This window comes from Nestor notabilis, unplaced genomic scaffold (genome assembly GCF_000696875.1).
Source record: "Nestor notabilis isolate BGI_N333 unplaced genomic scaffold, ASM69687v1 scaffold15806, whole genome shotgun sequence".
Classification (NCBI taxonomy): domain Eukaryota; kingdom Metazoa; phylum Chordata; class Aves; order Psittaciformes; family Psittacidae; genus Nestor; species Nestor notabilis.
Window position 1 is genome coordinate 18,041 of NW_009931601.1, and position 18,387 is coordinate 36,427.

At 39.3% G+C, this 18,387-nt stretch overlaps 1 protein-coding gene across 1 annotated transcript in view; it reads left to right on the plus strand.

The window, feature by feature from the left end:
* The window catches only part of FRMPD2 (FERM and PDZ domain containing 2), a 36,799-nt gene that overhangs the window by 986 nt on the left and 17,426 nt on the right, over window positions 1–18,387 (plus strand). The window contains exons 2-12 of the mRNA XM_010015992.1: window positions 2,268–2,425; window positions 3,363–3,428; window positions 4,924–5,109; window positions 5,987–6,113; window positions 7,895–8,026; window positions 10,630–10,714; window positions 11,346–11,385; window positions 15,416–15,487; window positions 16,022–16,196; window positions 16,947–17,097; window positions 17,195–17,333. Of these exons, the coding sequence (XP_010014294.1) occupies window positions 2,268–2,425; window positions 3,363–3,428; window positions 4,924–5,109; window positions 5,987–6,113; window positions 7,895–8,026; window positions 10,630–10,714; window positions 11,346–11,385; window positions 15,416–15,487; window positions 16,022–16,196; window positions 16,947–17,097; window positions 17,195–17,333 (1,331 nt within the window). The remainder of the gene's footprint in view (window positions 1–2,267; window positions 2,426–3,362; window positions 3,429–4,923; window positions 5,110–5,986; window positions 6,114–7,894; window positions 8,027–10,629; window positions 10,715–11,345; window positions 11,386–15,415; window positions 15,488–16,021; window positions 16,197–16,946; window positions 17,098–17,194; window positions 17,334–18,387) is intronic.

The window sequence follows — 18,387 nt, forward strand, 5'->3', positions numbered from 1 at the left end:
TTTTTCAAAAAAAGCCCAAACCCAAACCAAAATACAACAAACAAACAAGCAAACAATAAGACTTGTTGGATATCTACTGAATTCAGATAATCAGCCTATGTTTCCTATGCTGCAGCAGATAAATTTAGGATATTGTGATCAGACAATGAAGAGTAAAACAATAGGAAGTAGCTATGTAGAACCAAGCTGGTCTATAGGTTAAGCACAAGGCTGCTCAAACATGTCTTTAGAGAGCTCAAGTCCAGAAGTGATGCCAAGTTGGACTCTTTATGAAGCTGAATCCCCAGTGCTACAGTTTCTTGGAGGGCAGCAAAGGTAAACTGTCTCTGCATAGTATTGCCCCAGTTGTCTAAGGCATATCTATGGCTCCACATATCTTAATTACAGCTATACTACTTCTGGAATCAGGCTTTTCTCTGGGTGAGTACTGCCACATTTGTGCTGCACTGTGCTTGAATCCTGCTAAACCTGGTGATGGTCAGCACCACTTGCTATAGCAGTATTTCCAGTGTGTTTCGGCACTAACTGGTTAGACAGCTATACTCACTTCTTGGCTGGCCAACAGTACAGAAGGCTGGGTAATCTCCATCAATGCTAAAGGACAAGCTGGCTATCTGTTTCTAAAACAGATTTCCCAGCACATGCTACTTGCATTTGCATACAATATTACAGCAAATAAGGAAGGAGCAAAATAGAAGGTTAGCTGATGTTTTTAAGACCTTTAATTTTCTAAAGAAGTAAATGCCACAATTGTTGCAAATACCAGCAGTCCATGAGTCTTGAATCTCTGGGTCCTCTGGCTATACAAACCTCCTAGGTATATGTGAGTTCCCAGATTAACATTTTACCCATTTTTACCATCCATTTTCTTGGTGCAGAGGGCCCTATCCCACAGTACCCAAAAAAGGCAAGCAGGAAAGGTCTGGGGCTGACAGCTGAGAATCCAGACCAACACACGTTTGTGAGGACAGGGCAGGTCTGAGCTCAATCTGAGAAGCTGAGTCAGGGTCAGGTCTGCTGTGAGCAACTGGAGTCAGATAGCCCAGTGATCACCAGGCAAGTCCACAGTGCCAAGGCAAGCCTGAAGTCCTTCTGGGAAGTTAGTCAGTGTGTCAAGATCAAAGCAGTCCACAGTCAGGCAAGGCATAGCTGTGGATGAGCTGGACGCAAGCACACTTTTACCAAACCTCAGGCAGGGACTCAAGATCCTGGGCTGCACTTAACTGAGCCTGGGACTATGGGCAGAGGATGGGGGTAGGTCCCAGGTGAGGCTCCTCGGGGCTATTAAGGCCTATTAGAGTCCTCAGGACCTTGTCAAGTTTAGGAGTCTGCATTTCTCATTTGAAAGCACATTTGTTTTAAATATCCCCTCTTTTAACAGACCTGACATGCAGACAGAAAGACTCAATGTGAATAATGCTAAAATATTATGCCAGTTCTACTAGACTGCTAGAATCTAGTCTAAGTTTTAGTTTAGATAGCTTTCATATTTGCATTCTGGTAAAAAAAATATCCCAAACTTTAGGTTAGTTGGAAATTATGTTTCCACTTTACGAAAAGTTTCATAGGTTAAAGCATTGGGACTTGGGAAGCTACACTGGCTTCTATTGACTGATGAGCTGTAGTAATCAAAGCTGGACTCTGCAACAGTTTCTTCATCCGTGCAATAGAAATAAAGATACTGACTCCTGACACTGACTTTCTGGCAAAGTAACTTGGCTTTGCTAGGCACAATACACTGAAAAAGAGGTTACTGAAATGCAGAGCTGACTGACTATAAGGAGCACACAGAACAAAAACATGTCACCACAGAGAAGAGATTTGTACCATGGTCATGCAACTTAATGGAAGCTAACTTATCTCTGCAAATGCCAGCTTCAAAATATCCATGCTTTATTTGAAGGAGTGTTCTACTTTTCAGATACTCTCTTGTGCTTTGCATAAAAAAGATCTACCAAAATGTCAGTATCTCTAGAATCTGCACATGGGATGTACTTGTGCCTTTCCTTAGGCTTCAGAAATCCATTGAAATCAATATGTTTGTATGTGTGAAATGATGTGAGAGAGAAATCAAGTCTTTAGTGATCACTGAATTCCACCTGACAAAATGAGCCAGGCAGAAATGAGCATGATTCCACTGACTTCTATGTCCATCTCCATGAAACTTAATTGATTGGTTTGGCTAAGCAGGTGAGACACCAGCAACATGATTTTATGAGCAGAGTGAATTTAACACTAAAAACTTCAATATCTTCAACATTTTTCAGACCCTGCCATCTGTGTGATTTGTCCATGGTCAATACTATTGTCTGCTGAAGGAAATCTGTCCTTCCAAAACAATGCATCTCAGACAGAAGCTGTACCTTTCAGTGCACCAGAATTGCTCCACAGACAAAGTAAAAATCAGCACATTGGACTAACAAAGGTGAGGTATATTACAAAATAAATCTTGACAGTATCACGTGAAGACAAGCTTGCGGGTTTTAACGCAGTATACCAGGTATCTACTGCCACATTCCATCTCTAATAACACTAATTAGGCTATAGGAAGAAAGATTTAGATGTGTCTTGCAGCTTGCCATTAGCTAGTATGCATGTCATCATTAAAATCAATTTTGAACATCAGTCCTCAAGATCTACACAGGTGTATTATTTGTAAAGGCCCACAGAAAGGAGGAATATATCTATGAACAAGATGCTTGACCAGATACGGTAATTGTAATTACAATCAGAGAGTGGAAGCACTCCCAAGAAGTCAGAAATATGTTTAGCTTTGTTAACAATTTACTTTTATTCTCCCTGCCAAATAAGTCTCTCTGGCAAGACAGTAAGACACAACACTCAGGTACCTATAAGTTTTACAACCACTAGGACTGCATAACTGCATACTTCCCTCAGGCAGAACACAGTACTTTCAGTCTCCCGTGTAACTGATGACTTAGACACTACGCAGAAATGTAAAGCTTTGGAACAGATGGCCCTTACTCCAATAATCCTCCTGGACATGAGTGCTAGTCAGTTCCACAGGTAGGAGAAAGCTTTAATGACCAATGAAATTGCTTCAAAACTAAGAAATTTCTTTCCTGCTCGTGGCATCATTGGATAGAAGGAGATCTGGCTCAACCCCTCAAGCCGAACTATACTCCTTGCATGCTATCCAGTCTGTAAGCCAAGAGTCACTATTGCACTTTCATATGTTTCCTCTAGACAATTTTTTGTTGTGGTTTTTTTTTTTTTAAATATATATATTTCTTTGGCTTCTGCCATTTGTGACCAAGACAAAAAAAGATGGTCTTTCTGTTACAACACTTTTCTGTATCTAATGTTGACTTCATAAAGGGTTTCCTTTTCTGTTTTGACAGATGTTGGTGTATTCCTTAGGAATGACCCTCTATTGGTCAGCAGACTACCAGGTTCCTCCAAACCAGGCCAGTAATACATTTTTGTTTTAGAATAGAATCATGGAATCATAGAATGGTTTGGGTTGGAAAGGACCCTAAGATCATCTAGTTCTAACCCCCCTGCCATGGGCAGGGACACCACACACTAAACTGTGTCGCCCAAGGCTCTGTCCAGCCTGGCCTTGAACATCTCCAGAGATGGAGCATTCACAACTTCCTTGGGCAACCCATTCCAGTGCCTCACCACCCTCACTGTGAAGAACTTCTTCCTTATATCTAATCTAAATCTTCCCCTGTTTAAATTTGAACTTTTATTCTGTTTTATATTAGTAAGTTCAAACATTGAGAGACATAATCTGAAATCTCAGTGGGAGGGGTCTTATGGTTTGGAATGCTAGAAAGATGTGGAAATCTTGTGTCAAGGTCCAGACTTCACCAAAAATACCAGTTAATCCAAATCAGAAATTTAGTTGAGCCTCATCTTTACTTTTCTGTTTTTTCTCTCTTTTTCTTCAAAAACCAGAATTGTTCCAAATAAGATTAATTTTACCTTGCTGTTAAGAGTGAAGATTATTTATTCCAAGGCTGTAATAAGGAGCAGACTCTCCAGTGAAGTGGTTCAGTCACTGTCCCACAAGATATTTAAAAGATGCGTAGATGTGACACTTAGGGACATGGTTTAGTGGTGGATTTGCAGTATTAGGGCTACAGCTGGACTCGATGGTCTTAGAGGCCTTTTCCAATCTAAATCATTCTATGAGTCTATGCTGCTATGATTCTAAAATAGGAAGGGCTAGAAGAAAAACATCATGTCTGCATGACTGTGGTGCCGTACGCATTTATGTGTTTTTTCAAATAATGGGATGCTAAATAAACTAGATAACCCTCCTTATTTCTGTGCAAATTCTACCAGCATCTCTGCTACTTGAAATTTTGTGTTTCTTGCTTACCCAGAATTCTTTCAAAGATTTGTAGCACACATATTGCTTCATTTCTATATCCACACCTTTGATTGCGTGGTTTTTATTTGAAGAGTACAAACTTTTAGTAGATCTAACCTCCTTTTCATGGGTATACATGGTCTAAGAGAAAACGCTCTATAAGCTAAATGACTCTAAAATTTAATTATCTGGTCTCTATGGTAACAGTTTTGGCTGGTATAACTCCTCACCTTTTTGAAGCTAATGCTGTCACACATCTTACTTGCATGAATCTTTAAGATTCACACTCTAATTAGCAAAGCTGTGGAGAAATTGATCTGTTGTCTGTCATCAGGAAGCCCCTGTATGGGCTGATGACATTCCTTGTAGATGCCAGTTCCCTCTGAGGCTATCCTGTATCCCATTAGCGGCTCCATTTAGTGCTGTTATGCTGCCTATCTGGAATTTTCCCAAAATCTAAAGGAATTCCTTGCCCATTTCTCACCCAGAGTGAAAGGTTTACAGAAATCCCTGGTTGCAGTTTACAGAGGATTTCAGACCACTGGGAGATGTCATTTAATAGTACTTCTATTTTGACTCAGTCCCTACAGCTGAGTGACCAGCTACACATGCTCTTGCTGACACTATGCGAAGATCTGCCACACAAAAGACTTTCTCCTGAGTCAATCCTGGAAGCATGTGAGGCACATCAGAAGGAAGCTGCTCTCTTACCAGCCAACGTCTACATAAAGAAAATGGTTCATTTTGCTATGGGAAGTGTCAGTGAGGTGGGTACTACTCTCATATGTAATGTTTTCTTTGGTGAGAGAGGAGAGCAGTGACATTGGATACAGGGGAGCAATTACCTGAAATTAATGCTTGTATGAATTCAGAAAGTGAGATTTGATTCTAGACTTCTAAGCAGGAAATTGTGTGGGCATGTGTACAAGCAAATGAGGCAATGAAGCCATCTGTCACACCACTCTTACACTCCTGGGAAATGGTACAAATCCAGTTTTTGCATGTACAATACCCTAATTTCTTTGGTTAATACTGAAGCAATCATAACCTTTACAGAGACTTCATATTGGTCAATTCTCTTTACACAAGAGACAAGATTCCTCCATTGCCCCTCTGGTTTCAGACTTTGAGAAATTGCAAGAAATCACATTTACATCATATTGAGAATGTAATTCACCATCCTTGAGTGGAACTGAAAATCTGCTGTGCAATCAAGCCTGATCATGTGAAGTCTTTGATAAGTGAGCGCCTGAGTCTTTTTCAAGATTTGAAATATCAACTAAAAATTTTTGTTGACAAGCTGAATGAAACTGGAAGAAAATAAATACACTGCAGGGCTGTGGGATTTTTTTTTTTCTTGTTTTCAATCAGTATTCATTAACATTCTGATATTACCTTTTCCCTTGCACTCTCTGTTACTCTATTTCCCAGTGTAAGAGAGGGTGTCCCCTCTTAAACACAGCTAGCATGAGAGCAAAAAGCCATCAAAGCTCAATCCTGCTTTGTGTTAATCTGAGAAAATGAAGTTGTTATTACCAACACAATCAGCAGCCTCTGACAAGCAGAGGGCAAGGATCACTTCAGTATGAGAGTCCAAAGTCCACATATCAGATGACATTGACTTACAGTACTACCGTCTTCTAGGTAGAGCGGGTAGTCAACGAAGACAGCACAGCTTCTCAGCTTAACAGAAGTCATGTGCTAAGGAAAAGGCTGCATGAGAAAATATCGGACACCTCACCACTGTACTCCCAGATGAATTTTCACCAAGGTAAGGAAAGACTTACAACCTGAGCTGTGTAATATGGATATCACCAGCTTTTTCTGAGTCTTTCCCATGCTAAGCGAATTGTTTAATTTCATGCTGTGGTGATTACAAGTAGTGTTGGATAGGATATTTATAGCTTTACATATAAATGACTCCATAATGGAGAGACTCTGAGGCGAGTCAGCAAGGTTTCTGTTCCTTATTTCCACGAATGACAGTAGTCTGAGGGCTGTGAAGCAATGATAACGAATCAACTTGCACAGATTCGAGTCTTAAAGCACTTTGCATAAAACCTGTGCATATAAAGATCCCCTGCTTCCAAAACTGCTTCTGTATTTGCATACTCCAGTGTATTTTTGAAGGTAGAGTGGGATTCTGTGAAGTTATCCTGTTGCCATTAAAGAATGTATATTCATCCTTCCTGATTGATTACTCAAGCGAAGATTTGTGGATTCTTTTTTATTTTAGTTTGTTTTTCTATTCAGAGATGTTTTATAAATTCACACATGGATTGCTGGAGTGATTTCAAGACACAAGGCCAAATACTGCTCACTAGATAAATAAACCAGTATATACTAATTTCACATTTAATTTGACTAAACTCAAGATTTTATTATCCCACAGACTAATTCTCTAGCTGTAACTAGAGAATATAGTCCCTACATTGCACTGTTAATTTCAACAAAAATCTGTGATTCTGGGGCAAGGGGAAGGTTGGACCAAGATATGCAGGCTTTTTTTTTTTTTTTTTTTTTTTGACATGCTTCATATTAGGCATATGAACAATCCAATTCCTATTCAGGAAGTCACATATGTGTTCCATTAACTTCAGCTAGAATTAAACACACGCTTAAATATCTGCAAAACATTTCCATTAGTTATTACTGGTCATAAGAAAAGGACATTCTTTTGAAAACATACAGATAAAACACCCTTAAAAGCAAGTTGGCTCACTCATTCAGAAATTGAGTTTATAGATTGACATTTGCATAAGCTAGTGAAAACTCTGCTACTGCCAAAAGGGATGGTCCCATCTTCAACCCCCTATTAGTCACAAATTCCTGCCATTTCTGTTCTACTGGTTCTTGTGATTATGTATCTGGGGTGATCTCTGTGTTTTCTAGGTATACAGGTCATGTGGCTTATACTGAAGGACTTCAATGAATCAGGCTATTGATTACATTGAGAATGTGTGAGCCACACTTTTCAAGGCAGTATTCCATTTCTTTCTTTGTTTTTAATTAAAAATTATCACTTTCAGACGCTCTGGAAAAAGGACAAGAGACAATGCAACCAAAGTAAAGTTAAGGTGCAACAAAAATATGTACTTCCTAACGACTTAGAATGACCCCTTAATGGAATTTCTGCAGCCAGCACTGCTAGTGGCTTGTCTCTGGGCACTTTCCTTCACATACACACAGAGAATACTTCATAGCTGAAGGTTTTGGGTCTCAGGATGTAAGAAAGGATAACTTTGCAGGTTATCTACAGTTTTCAACCTTTCCATGTAACATGTAGAGTAGAATTGATCTATTAGATTTGGTTTGTTCAGATTGTTTCAGGAGAACTATAAGGACTATTTTGGGTCAGAATGAGATTATGAAAGCTGTAGAATGAAGTTACCAAGCTTCCCTTGGTCCTTTAAGAGTTGAAGTCGGTATTAGAAGACATCAGGCATGGACTATATAAAAATTAGTCAAGCCAAATGTTACTTACGTTATCATGCAGATACAATGATTTATGATTAAAGTATGTGATTCACCATATTTCCTTTCTGTTTCCAGACAAAGGGTCCAGATTAATGAATTACAGTCAGTCAACAGAAGATTATAGACAACTCTCTGTGGACTACAGTGACTCTAATAGTATTTCTGAAAGTACATCTTTGATACTGTCTAACCGAGGACACAAGAGAGGTAAGATTTTCCTGAAAAATTATGTTTATGAATTACATACTCATCTCTTTTGTCTTCTGAAATGTAAGACTACCTATGTAAGAGCAAAAAGTTCCTGTTGCCAAATGTCATCAGCATCTCCAAAAAAACCAACCTTACATGCCACCTCCTCATCTCAGGAACCTGCCCATTTCTCTTCTCTATTCCACAGTTACCCACCCTCCCTTCTGCTTTAAAACTTTCTTTTTCCATCCTACCTGGGGCACTTCTCCTGAGCTTCCAGTCCCAGAGCTGGAAGTTTACTGCTGTATTTGAGTTTATTTCCTCGCTCTATGAGCCTCCATAGATAGGCTCCATAGGTACTAGGTCCTCCTGTGACATGGATTTAAACATAAGCATGTACGGGTTTCAGACCAGAAATTTCCTCCTTAAAGCAATAGACCTAGTGCCACTACATCAGTTATGATGTAACAAGGTATACACACCGACTGGTTAGTTCATAAATAACAGAAAACTACTGAGCAGTCCTTGCTTTTTCTCACAGGGAAGCATTAATTTGGATTTATGATATCCAGCTGCTGATTGTCATGAGATTTGTAGGAACATATTACTCACAATCTTCCAAATTTGAAAAGTTTAAAATTTACTAACCAAAAATAAAAGACATAGAGCATGATCTCAAGGCATAAATTTTCCTAGGAAAGATAGCAAAACAACCTGGGTGCCCACTGTATTTTATCACAAGCCTGCCAAGAGATAATTTGCAGAGAGAAAACAAGCACATCCTGGGAAACAAAGCAAAAACCTAAACAAAATACAAAGCCACAGCATGTAATAGCCTCTTGTCCCCAAGCCCTTAGCCCCAATGATGAGGAAGGTAAGGCTACTCATACAACTGTTGTTGATACTCCTCCTTAAAGGGGCTTTTCTGAAGCTCCAGAATTGCAATCAGTATCAGCAGCAATAAAATCCTGCAATTGCATATGCTCCCTGTGTGAGGCATACGTGTCAGTCACGGACCTAGTGGCACATAGTGAAGGTAAGCCCAGGAGCCTTTTTTGTAAGTCATTCTAGTAAATTTGTGCATGTCTCGGTCTCCACTGATACGCCGGTATCAGTAGCTGTTTGTACTCAGGATTTTGTAAGACAAACTCTCAATTACATGAGAAAACACAATGTGAGAACTTGTTTCCTGCAGACATTCTTTCTTTCGTGAGATAATGTATCAGACAAATGCATTCTTCTCTGAAAAGAGATACTACCACCTAGTAGAGCACCATTATCAGGGAGATCAACATTATCTTATTAATCATCTACAGGATCAAGGTCTTTGAGGGCCACGTGTTACTTAAACATCAGGAATGTGTTGGATTTCTGATCAAAGCACAGCAGTCTGGCCACTGAAGCTAGTCAACTTGTCTCAGTGCCATAACAACTGAGACAGAAAAACTAAGGGAAACTTTATGTGCTTGTCAAAGTATATTTATGCAATTATGTGAAACCTATAGTGTAAGCAGAGAACTTTGCAAGGTTTTCTCATTAAAAAGCACATAGTTTCAGAACAGAGGACTGAATCTTAGCCCTGTGTATTTGGCTTATCTCAAATCTCACGTTTTGTCACTACCATCTGCAGCTTGAAAAAATATTTTATTAATATTTTAGCAATGTGTTTGTAGATTTTCTAGTTTTTAAAATTTCAATTGGTAGTTGATGCACCAGAATTCAATGTCATGTTTTCATGTTGGAATTCAGAGTGAGGTCTCAGGGTGTAGATAATATATATTTTATCTGGAGAAAAAGCTGACCTCTATGGTCGCTTCCACATAACTCATCACAACTATCATTCTGCTTATGTAAGAGTTTGATATGCATTTCTTCAAATAAGATCAATGGAATGATCCAAGTGAAGAAAAATTTAACCTTCCCACCCTTCCCTACAGGATTTAGAACACCTCTGCTGCTATAAGAGATGTTCACAGAACTTGGATAACCTTTTCTGGTTCTACCTCTAAATTTCAACCTCCATGTATATGGACAAAGCAATGCCTACCCTTTCTGTAGCAGCAGAGACAACTGAAGGTGAAAAATTATACAAAACTTACTTGCTAATAACTCACAAGACATCTTATATTCCTAACAGATTTTTATGCTGTAAAACCGTTCACAATATATTTAATGTAGCAAATAACTGTTGGAATATTTACAAACAATTTTCATTTCATATCCTACTCTGATTAAGCCGGAAAAATTTCATGGCTTCCCCCAGCCCTCCCTCCCAATTTTATGCCTGGAAATAGAAGAACAAAGAATACCAAGCGTAATTTCTGAAGAGCAAAAGCTCTCCATACATATGGAAATAACAGCCATTGTACCTACCCAGCTATTTTCCAAATTACATTCACATGAAGAGTTATGAAAAGGAAATAACAATAACTAGAGAACTAGGAATACTGCTGGTGCAGTATTCACTTAGTCTTATCAAACAGCCATTTATCATGCCCAAGTGAGGATACAAGAGAGGAAGTAGCCAGTCTAAATTTCTTTCTTGTTATTATTGTCCCACGATCTGATGCTGAGTGCTGGTACAATTGCTTCAATTGTGAAATTTCCTTTGTTCATTTCAGGGAGAGTTCCACAGACACACAGGTCATGGGACCCCACTCTTAGTGGGTCAAGGACACAAAGTAGCTACAAGCTCTTCATAAACAGGTAATCGGAACTCTTATTCCTGAAAGATGGATGCTGTCTTATTACCAAGTGAAACAGCAACTAGTGTGGCAATGTCATTATCAGAAAAGGCCTGATTACCATCTGAACCTATTTTGATAATAGATACTGTTTACACAGAATTAAAGTGCACCTAGCCTCAGTTTGGTTCCAAGTGAAACAGTCCAAATGCTCTAGTGAAATGGAGCTTGGGCTCTGAGCAATCCATGCAAAACAAACATACTGAAGTTTTCCACCATTACTCTTTACCACTGTGTCCTGCCAGATGTCACTGGCCTCCCAGAACAGCTGCCCCTAGCATGTCTCTGGCATACTAGACAGGCAAAAGGAGCAAAGAGCTGGCTGTGCCTGAAACAACTGGGAAGCAGCTCCACAGAGAATGTGGAAGGGAAAAACCTGTTGAGAGCCATTACTTTAACTGACGAGGTGTTCTGCAGAGACCATATTTGTCTACATTCAGATTTTGGATCTGGTCTTGAGTTGCTGTCACATTAACAGAGGCCTGAAGTATTCTGGAGTGGTTATGACAGAACATGTACATGACCCATCATTTTCAGTGGTTTATTTGCATTTCCATCTCAGTTCTGAGATTGGTTTGTCTCACTTGTGTCAGCCATATCCAGCCCTGCATTGCCATTTTACTGGAGTTACAGGTAACCCAGGGACACAAGCAATAAAGAACTTGGCTCTGTCATAAGGATTAGCCTTGTTTCAGCCACAGCATATACAGCAGCCCTGCAGACATAGGCAAAGAAAGCCCAGCATAGTGCAGTTGATACTAACTCGTTTTCAAAAGCCAGGGAAACACCACTGCTGCCAAACAAGAGTTTTCTAAACAGGGTGTTAGCATAGAGAAGCTGTAATCATGGCTGTTTCCAAATGAAGAAGAGGTGTAAATACTGTTAGCCTGTAGGCACCACAAAGACCAGAATCCCATAGTTAAGCATCATGTAATCCCTACAGACATCCCATTCAAATTGAGTTCTTGACCCAGTTAAACACGAGTTTCTTCTTTTAACCACAGCATGAGTAATTCAGGCCCACAGGAAATGCTCTATTTAGATCAACTCCCAATTAAACATACCCCAAGTAAACAGTTGAACTTCCTGATAAATCAGCCACAATAATCTGAGCAACGTGAGATACTCCAGGACACCTCTAAACCTGCAACATAAAATGAAGTACAAGCCGGGTGCATGATAGTGGCAGCTTTTGTGAAGAAAGAAGTGTCTGTCTACCTGCCTAACTACACACACACATATGTGTGTAGGCAGACATCTATATATGCATTACACACCTGGGAATGATATCAGTAACAGAAGATTTATTTACTGAGTATTTTGGAGCAAATGCAATGCCTCTGACTACCAACCTGGGTATCATCTCAATATCCTTGATCTAAAATCATGCTGCCAAGAAAACATTCCCCTCTGCTGAAAGATGAACGTTTTTTTTCCAAATTTCCAGCAAGCTGTTTGCCATAGAATTTCAGGGACTGTAAACCTCACTTTTGGTTGTAAGCATCTGCAAGGTCTTATTGTAAGTACCATGACAATGGTAGAGTTGAAATATTTAGTTTGGAAACCATTACTTTTCCATACACAAGGACAACCAACACAAAACTTAGTGATGGGTTTACTATAGTAATTCTATAAGACATCCGACTGATACAGTTTACATCTCATAAAGTTAAGCTTGAAGTATACACAGGACTCTGGCCTATATGTAAAGAAGACACAGATGTCAAGCCTCATATCTATCACCTCACAGGATTAATAACAGGAAGCTTTTTCCACAGGAAAACAAAATCTTTTTAATACAGCATCTTGGGTTTTGACCCAAGTGACTTTTGTGGGTATTTTCATACCCACAAAAGTCACTTCAGGTCATTTTTAGGCATATTTCTTAGTTAAATGTTGATCTTTAAGAGATAGTGTAGATAGAAATAAAAATATCTAGATAACTTCATAACAGAGGAATTTAAACTAGGATAGGCTAGGATAGGACAGGACAGGACAGGACTGGACTGGACTGGACAGAATAGTTTATTAGGTTCAGTTGGAAGAGAACTGCAACAGTCGTTGAGTCCAACTTCCTGACTACCTCAGGGCTGACCAAAAGATAAAGCATGTTATTAAGGGCATTGTCCTAATGCCTCTTAAACAACTAACAAGCCTGGGGCAGTGACCACCTCTAGGAAGACTGTTACAGTGTTTGGCCACTCAGTAAAGAACTGCTTTCTACTATCAAGTATGAACCTCCCCTGGTACAGCTTTGAATCATTCCCACGTGACCTGTCACTGGGTACCAGGGAGAAGAGACTGAGATTAGCAACTACTTCAGTAACTTTGTTAAATACCTTTTGAAAACTCCATGAATAGTTCCCTGAAGCAACTCTGCAACATGCAAAAGAAAAGGATAAAACTTCAGGATAACAAAAAATGTGTGACCTTGGCATGTGTTTAAAATGTAATTAACAAAAATCTACCTTAACAAAATCTTTCCTTCCATACCACACAATCAATCTTTCCTCATTGATAAGAGTATATATTATATTTGAAGTTTATTCTAAGCATACATATTTCTGCTTACGTGGAAAACATCATTACTGTATGGATTAAAAGTATAGTGTAAAGACAGCTTTCTGATCTGAGATTTCACACATCTTTCTTTTAATTATATAGAAAATTCCCTCAATTCCCTAAGACATAAATTTATTGTAATGAATTAGTATCAAGATAATTTAGTTTCCATTCCTCTAATGAAAATAATGTAACAACAAATGCTATGATTTTTGGAAGCTTTTCTGCTTCAGAAAATAAGAAATAAGGAATTTACTTCATCCTGCAGAAATCACAGAAAGACGTTGGGCTAAATTCTTTTCCTGCTGGCTCCACCAGAGTTAAACCAGCTAGATCTGACTCACCAAATGAGAAAAAAAAAAAAAAAAAGGCAAAACCAGCCAAAAAAAAAAAAAAAAAAAGCAGATTTTAAATTTATTTATAAAGGGTATCAGTAATATAATCCCTCTTGATTTATTTGTCTTTTTTTTTCTGTAACAAAACATTTAACAACTTGTAACTGACATTGCCCTGGATTTCATAATATTCTGGAGGTCAACGTACCTTAAGCTCTTTGTCCTCAAGTCTGTGTTGCTTTGATTACATGCTATATGTATTGCTCACTGTGATATTTCTTTTGAAGGTCAGTCAGTGCTGTAGAAGAAATCCCTAGTGGAACTCAGAAGAACAGCAGACAGAACCTGCTAAGTTTAGGTTCCACCTTCTCTGTGTCTACAAAGGACTACACAGCAGCTGCTGCATCACAGAAATGTTTGTTCCACAGGAAGGAAAAGGTGACTAATGAAAAACATATAAGCTGATTAAAAATGTAAACATCACTGAAGAGAAACCTCTCACCCAGTTGTCGTTTGCCAGTGATGTGCATGAGTCATCTCGTTAGATGAGTATTCTAAATTGTCAAACTCCAAATTAGGCATGACCCAGTCATGATAACTGGAGGACAAGACCTTATGGACAAGAGCTTTCACTGCCTTAAGTTCTCTTAAATGGGAAGGATGTTTCTTTGGCAGTTGGGTCACAAAAATCTAGAAATAATTGAATTAGAAAACTCCACAATGCTGATACCATGGAGCTTATTGAACAGTTTTCAGTCTGGTGAGTCCATTAACCTATTCCCAGTTCACCAGCTCCACACTGACCAGTGGCAGAACTTTGATCGAGAGTTTCAGTTAGATACATTGGGAAATTATCTTTTTATAAACAAATTTAGTTTTAAACTTTGTGAATGTGATTTTTGCTGTCATAATAATCGAGTTCCTCAGGAATCCATCAACTGTGGCAACAAAGTGCTAGACCCTCTTTATATGCGATACAAAATTGCATTGTCTTGGTAGACAATACTAGCATTATGAAACTAACCATACATTTTCTCAAAAAAAAAAAAAATATCTAAATAGTCAAGGACTAAGTCATGGAGAATGGTTGGAATGACCCTCATCTTGCCACTTGCAGACATTCAGTTTTTTCTGCCTGCTTGAAGGATCTAAATATATAGATGAATCTGAAAAAAACCCCAATAAGCAAGATTCCTTGAGATGGATGCTCACAAAGGAAAAAAAAAAGAAAGCATCTTGTGCTGTTAAAGCTTGCAGAAGTTAAAGAAAAATAATATAGTGTCTGCTAATGTATCAGTCAACCTTCCTTACAAGGAAGAAAATAGCACTGTGTTCCGGTCTGTTCCCAGTCTTCCCTATGGAAGCTAGGCTTCTGAAAATCACAGTAGCGTATATGTTTGTGTGTACATTCTGTGACTGACCTTATAGTAACTTGGGAATCAATGACAAAAGGTCTCAAAAGAAATTAAGTTTCTCTGAGTGTCATGAAAATAAGTGCCTTGCAAAGGAAATGGATCTTGGCTAAGTGCCTTTACAGAAGAAAAGGCTTTAGCATGAGCTTATACCTACTTAGGCCCCAGAAAGGCCATACAGGAGAGACCCCAAACAGAGAGAAGTCTTCAATCAGCATTTCCATATCATTAGACACTGAAGTCAATTAGCTGCAACGTACAGATAAACAGAAATGGGTTTCATTGGTACTGATGTTTGGGATCTTTATTATATTAAGAAGACACTTATTAAAATTCTAAATTGCCTCCTTACAGTTTTCAGGTCCAGAATTTGTTATTTTGTCTAGTGAACCACCAGTGACCTTACAGCTACCTGGATCAATTGTGGTAAGTGTCAACACTGAGAATTTAGAACTAATCTTTTAGTTGGGGCTTTTTGTAAGTGACATACAAGTCCCAACCCAGTATCCCTGTACTCTTCCCAAAACAAATGAGGGTTCCTGCAGAGGTAAATAGTCAAGGGACTAAGTCATGGAGAATGGTTGGAATGACCAAATCTGCAATGTGACATCTAGTGCCAATGTATTGGGCTCCTTCAATTTGCAGGCCCATTCTCTACCTTTTATTAAGGGAAAAGGCTGACAGCATACAGCAGTGAAAATGAAGGTAACTGTAGTATCTGAGTAAGCTCAGCTGTTTAGCTGGGATTCCAGCAATCATTTTTTATTTTTTTTTTTTTTAATTAGAAATGTTTGGGGTATTAGTTTATGAGACAGGAGGCAGGGAATAGTATTGTGTTGTGACCAACTCCATCAGGTTATGTAGAAATAGGAGACTAGGGGGCCTCAGCAATAAAATGCTGTGAAACTTGCATTGCTTGTACTTGACACTCATTCTTCACTCTTTTTCACACGTTCTTAGACTAAAAAAGGGAAATCCTATTTGTCCCAAAGGGATCTCAATGTCATTCTACTCAGTGGGCAGTGCCTTGAGGTGCAATGTGACATCAAGTCCAAGGCAAGAGACGTTTTCAACACCGTGGTGGCGTATGCAAACTTGGTGGAACATTTCTACTTTGGCTTGGCTTACCTGAAAGGTAATGAAACATAGTTAACTAGAGTAACAGTCCTCTCCCTCAGTGCCTCTGTAGTCACTTTATTAATGAATTCCATCAAGTTCCTTTGAGGTCCTCAGATGAACGTAGATCCAAAACTGAAGCAGAAGTCAGGTATGTCGATTTAAACTGTACTGCACAGATGTAAAGTATGACTACCCTAGGACTGTGTATCAGCACAGCCATACTGTTATTAGCTGATATTCTCATGCAGCAAAGGCTGTGTCCCAGCCTTGCACTGGAATAATACTGAGCCATGTAGCTCCCACAAAAATTCCAGGAAGCACTGTACTGAAGAAGGCTGACTGTCTTTGGTCCTAGATACAAGTTGGAATACAGGCTCAGCTATTTCATCTACAAGACACACATCTCCCTAGCCCATTTCTGATGGTAAGCATGGCTGAGGCACTAAGAAGCAGCATAACTTGTGTGTAGGGCATGAGGATTACAATGGTGAGCAGAATGCAAGCCCCATCGATTTTTGAGTGATTCCATAGATACCTCGCCAATCCAGCATCAAACAACTGTAATCCTAAATTACACTAAGTGTTACCTTAAGGTCTCCGTCAAAGAAGCAATAAATCAATCCATGATGCAGAGAAGTATATCTCAACTAACATGCATGGTCCCTTTCATTTTTTATTGCTAGTGGTGCACTGAACGAAGATAGCAGAACTTTGAGCAACTGAAGTATCTCCAGATTTATCACAGAACCCAAAATTCTCATTTCAGGTAAAGAATTCTTCTTTTTGGATGAGGAGACCAAACTCTACAAAGTGGCCCCAGATGGCTGGAATGACCAACCCAAGAAAAAAACATCCATCATTAATTTCACACTTTTTCTAAGGATAAAATTCTTTGTCAATCACTTTAATATCATCCAGTAAGTGTATGGTTCTGGTGATGGCAGGAAAAACAGTAGCATTTAGGGTGACTGTTCAAGGGTCCCCCTGCATTCCTAAATGTTTTTTATGTTCCAGGCATGGCTTGACAAGGCATCAGTTTTACCTTCAGCTTCGTAAAGATATTTTGGAGGAGCGATTATATTGCAATGATGAGACTGCCCTGAAACTTGGTGCTTTGGCTTTACAGGCAGAGCTTGGCAATTATGCTCCTGAGGTGTGGATAAGTAATACAATATTTCTCAAAGGTCTCTCTAACAGCTTTGGTTTGTCACCTAGAGTTTAAATTTAAAGGAATTTCAGCTAAGTCCTTTAGAAATCACATTTCAGATTTAATTTTAAAAACTGCAAAATCTTCCTGATTGAAGAGCAGTAATGAGACAAACAAATTTGTCAGGTGTCCTGGGTTCAGCTGCAGCAGTCATTTTTTCTCCTTCTTAGTAGCTGGTGCAGTGCTGTGGTTTTGACTTTCAGTCTGGGAACAACACTGATAACACCGATGGTTTTAGTTGCTGCTAAGTAATGTTTACTCTGACCAAGGACTTTCTCAGTCTCATGCTCTGCCAGGGAGGAGGGGAAGCCAGGAGGAAGCAGAGGCAGGACACCTGACCCAAACTGGCCAAAGGCCTATTCCATACCACAGCACGTCATGCCCAGTATAGAAACTGGGGGGAGTTACCCGGAAGGCCCAGATCGCTGCTCGGGTCGGGCTGGGTATCGGTCGGCGGGTGGTGAGCGATTGTGTCCTTTTCCCTTGTTATTCCTCTTATCATTATTGTTGGTAGCAGTAGTGGTTTGTATTATACCTTAGTTACTGGAGTGCTGTTATCTCAACCCGTGGGAGTTACATTCCTCCGATTCTCCTCCCCATCCCTCCGGGAGTGGGGGGAGGAAGAAGGTGGGGAGTGAGCGAATGGCTGCGTGGTTCAGAGTTGCCGGCTGGGCTTAAACCACAACATAGGAAATATGGCAGAATGATGAAAGACTCTTGGTCCTTCATAATTGATAATATAACCTGGAAACTCCAAAGCTCTGTAGAAAAATTCCAGCATAGGTACAGCTGGGATGCGTAGAAGGGTTTAAAGATATTAGAAAACATGGAAGAAAAAAAAACAACACTCCAGAGTTCAGAGCCATTTTGTGTGTTGGCTCAGGTCCACAAGCTGCAAAGACAGATTACTGGTGGTGTATCTGAACATATTATCCTAGTTTTAAAGTGTACAGAAAATACACATTCATGGTCTTTGCCATATCTTCAGTTATACAGATCA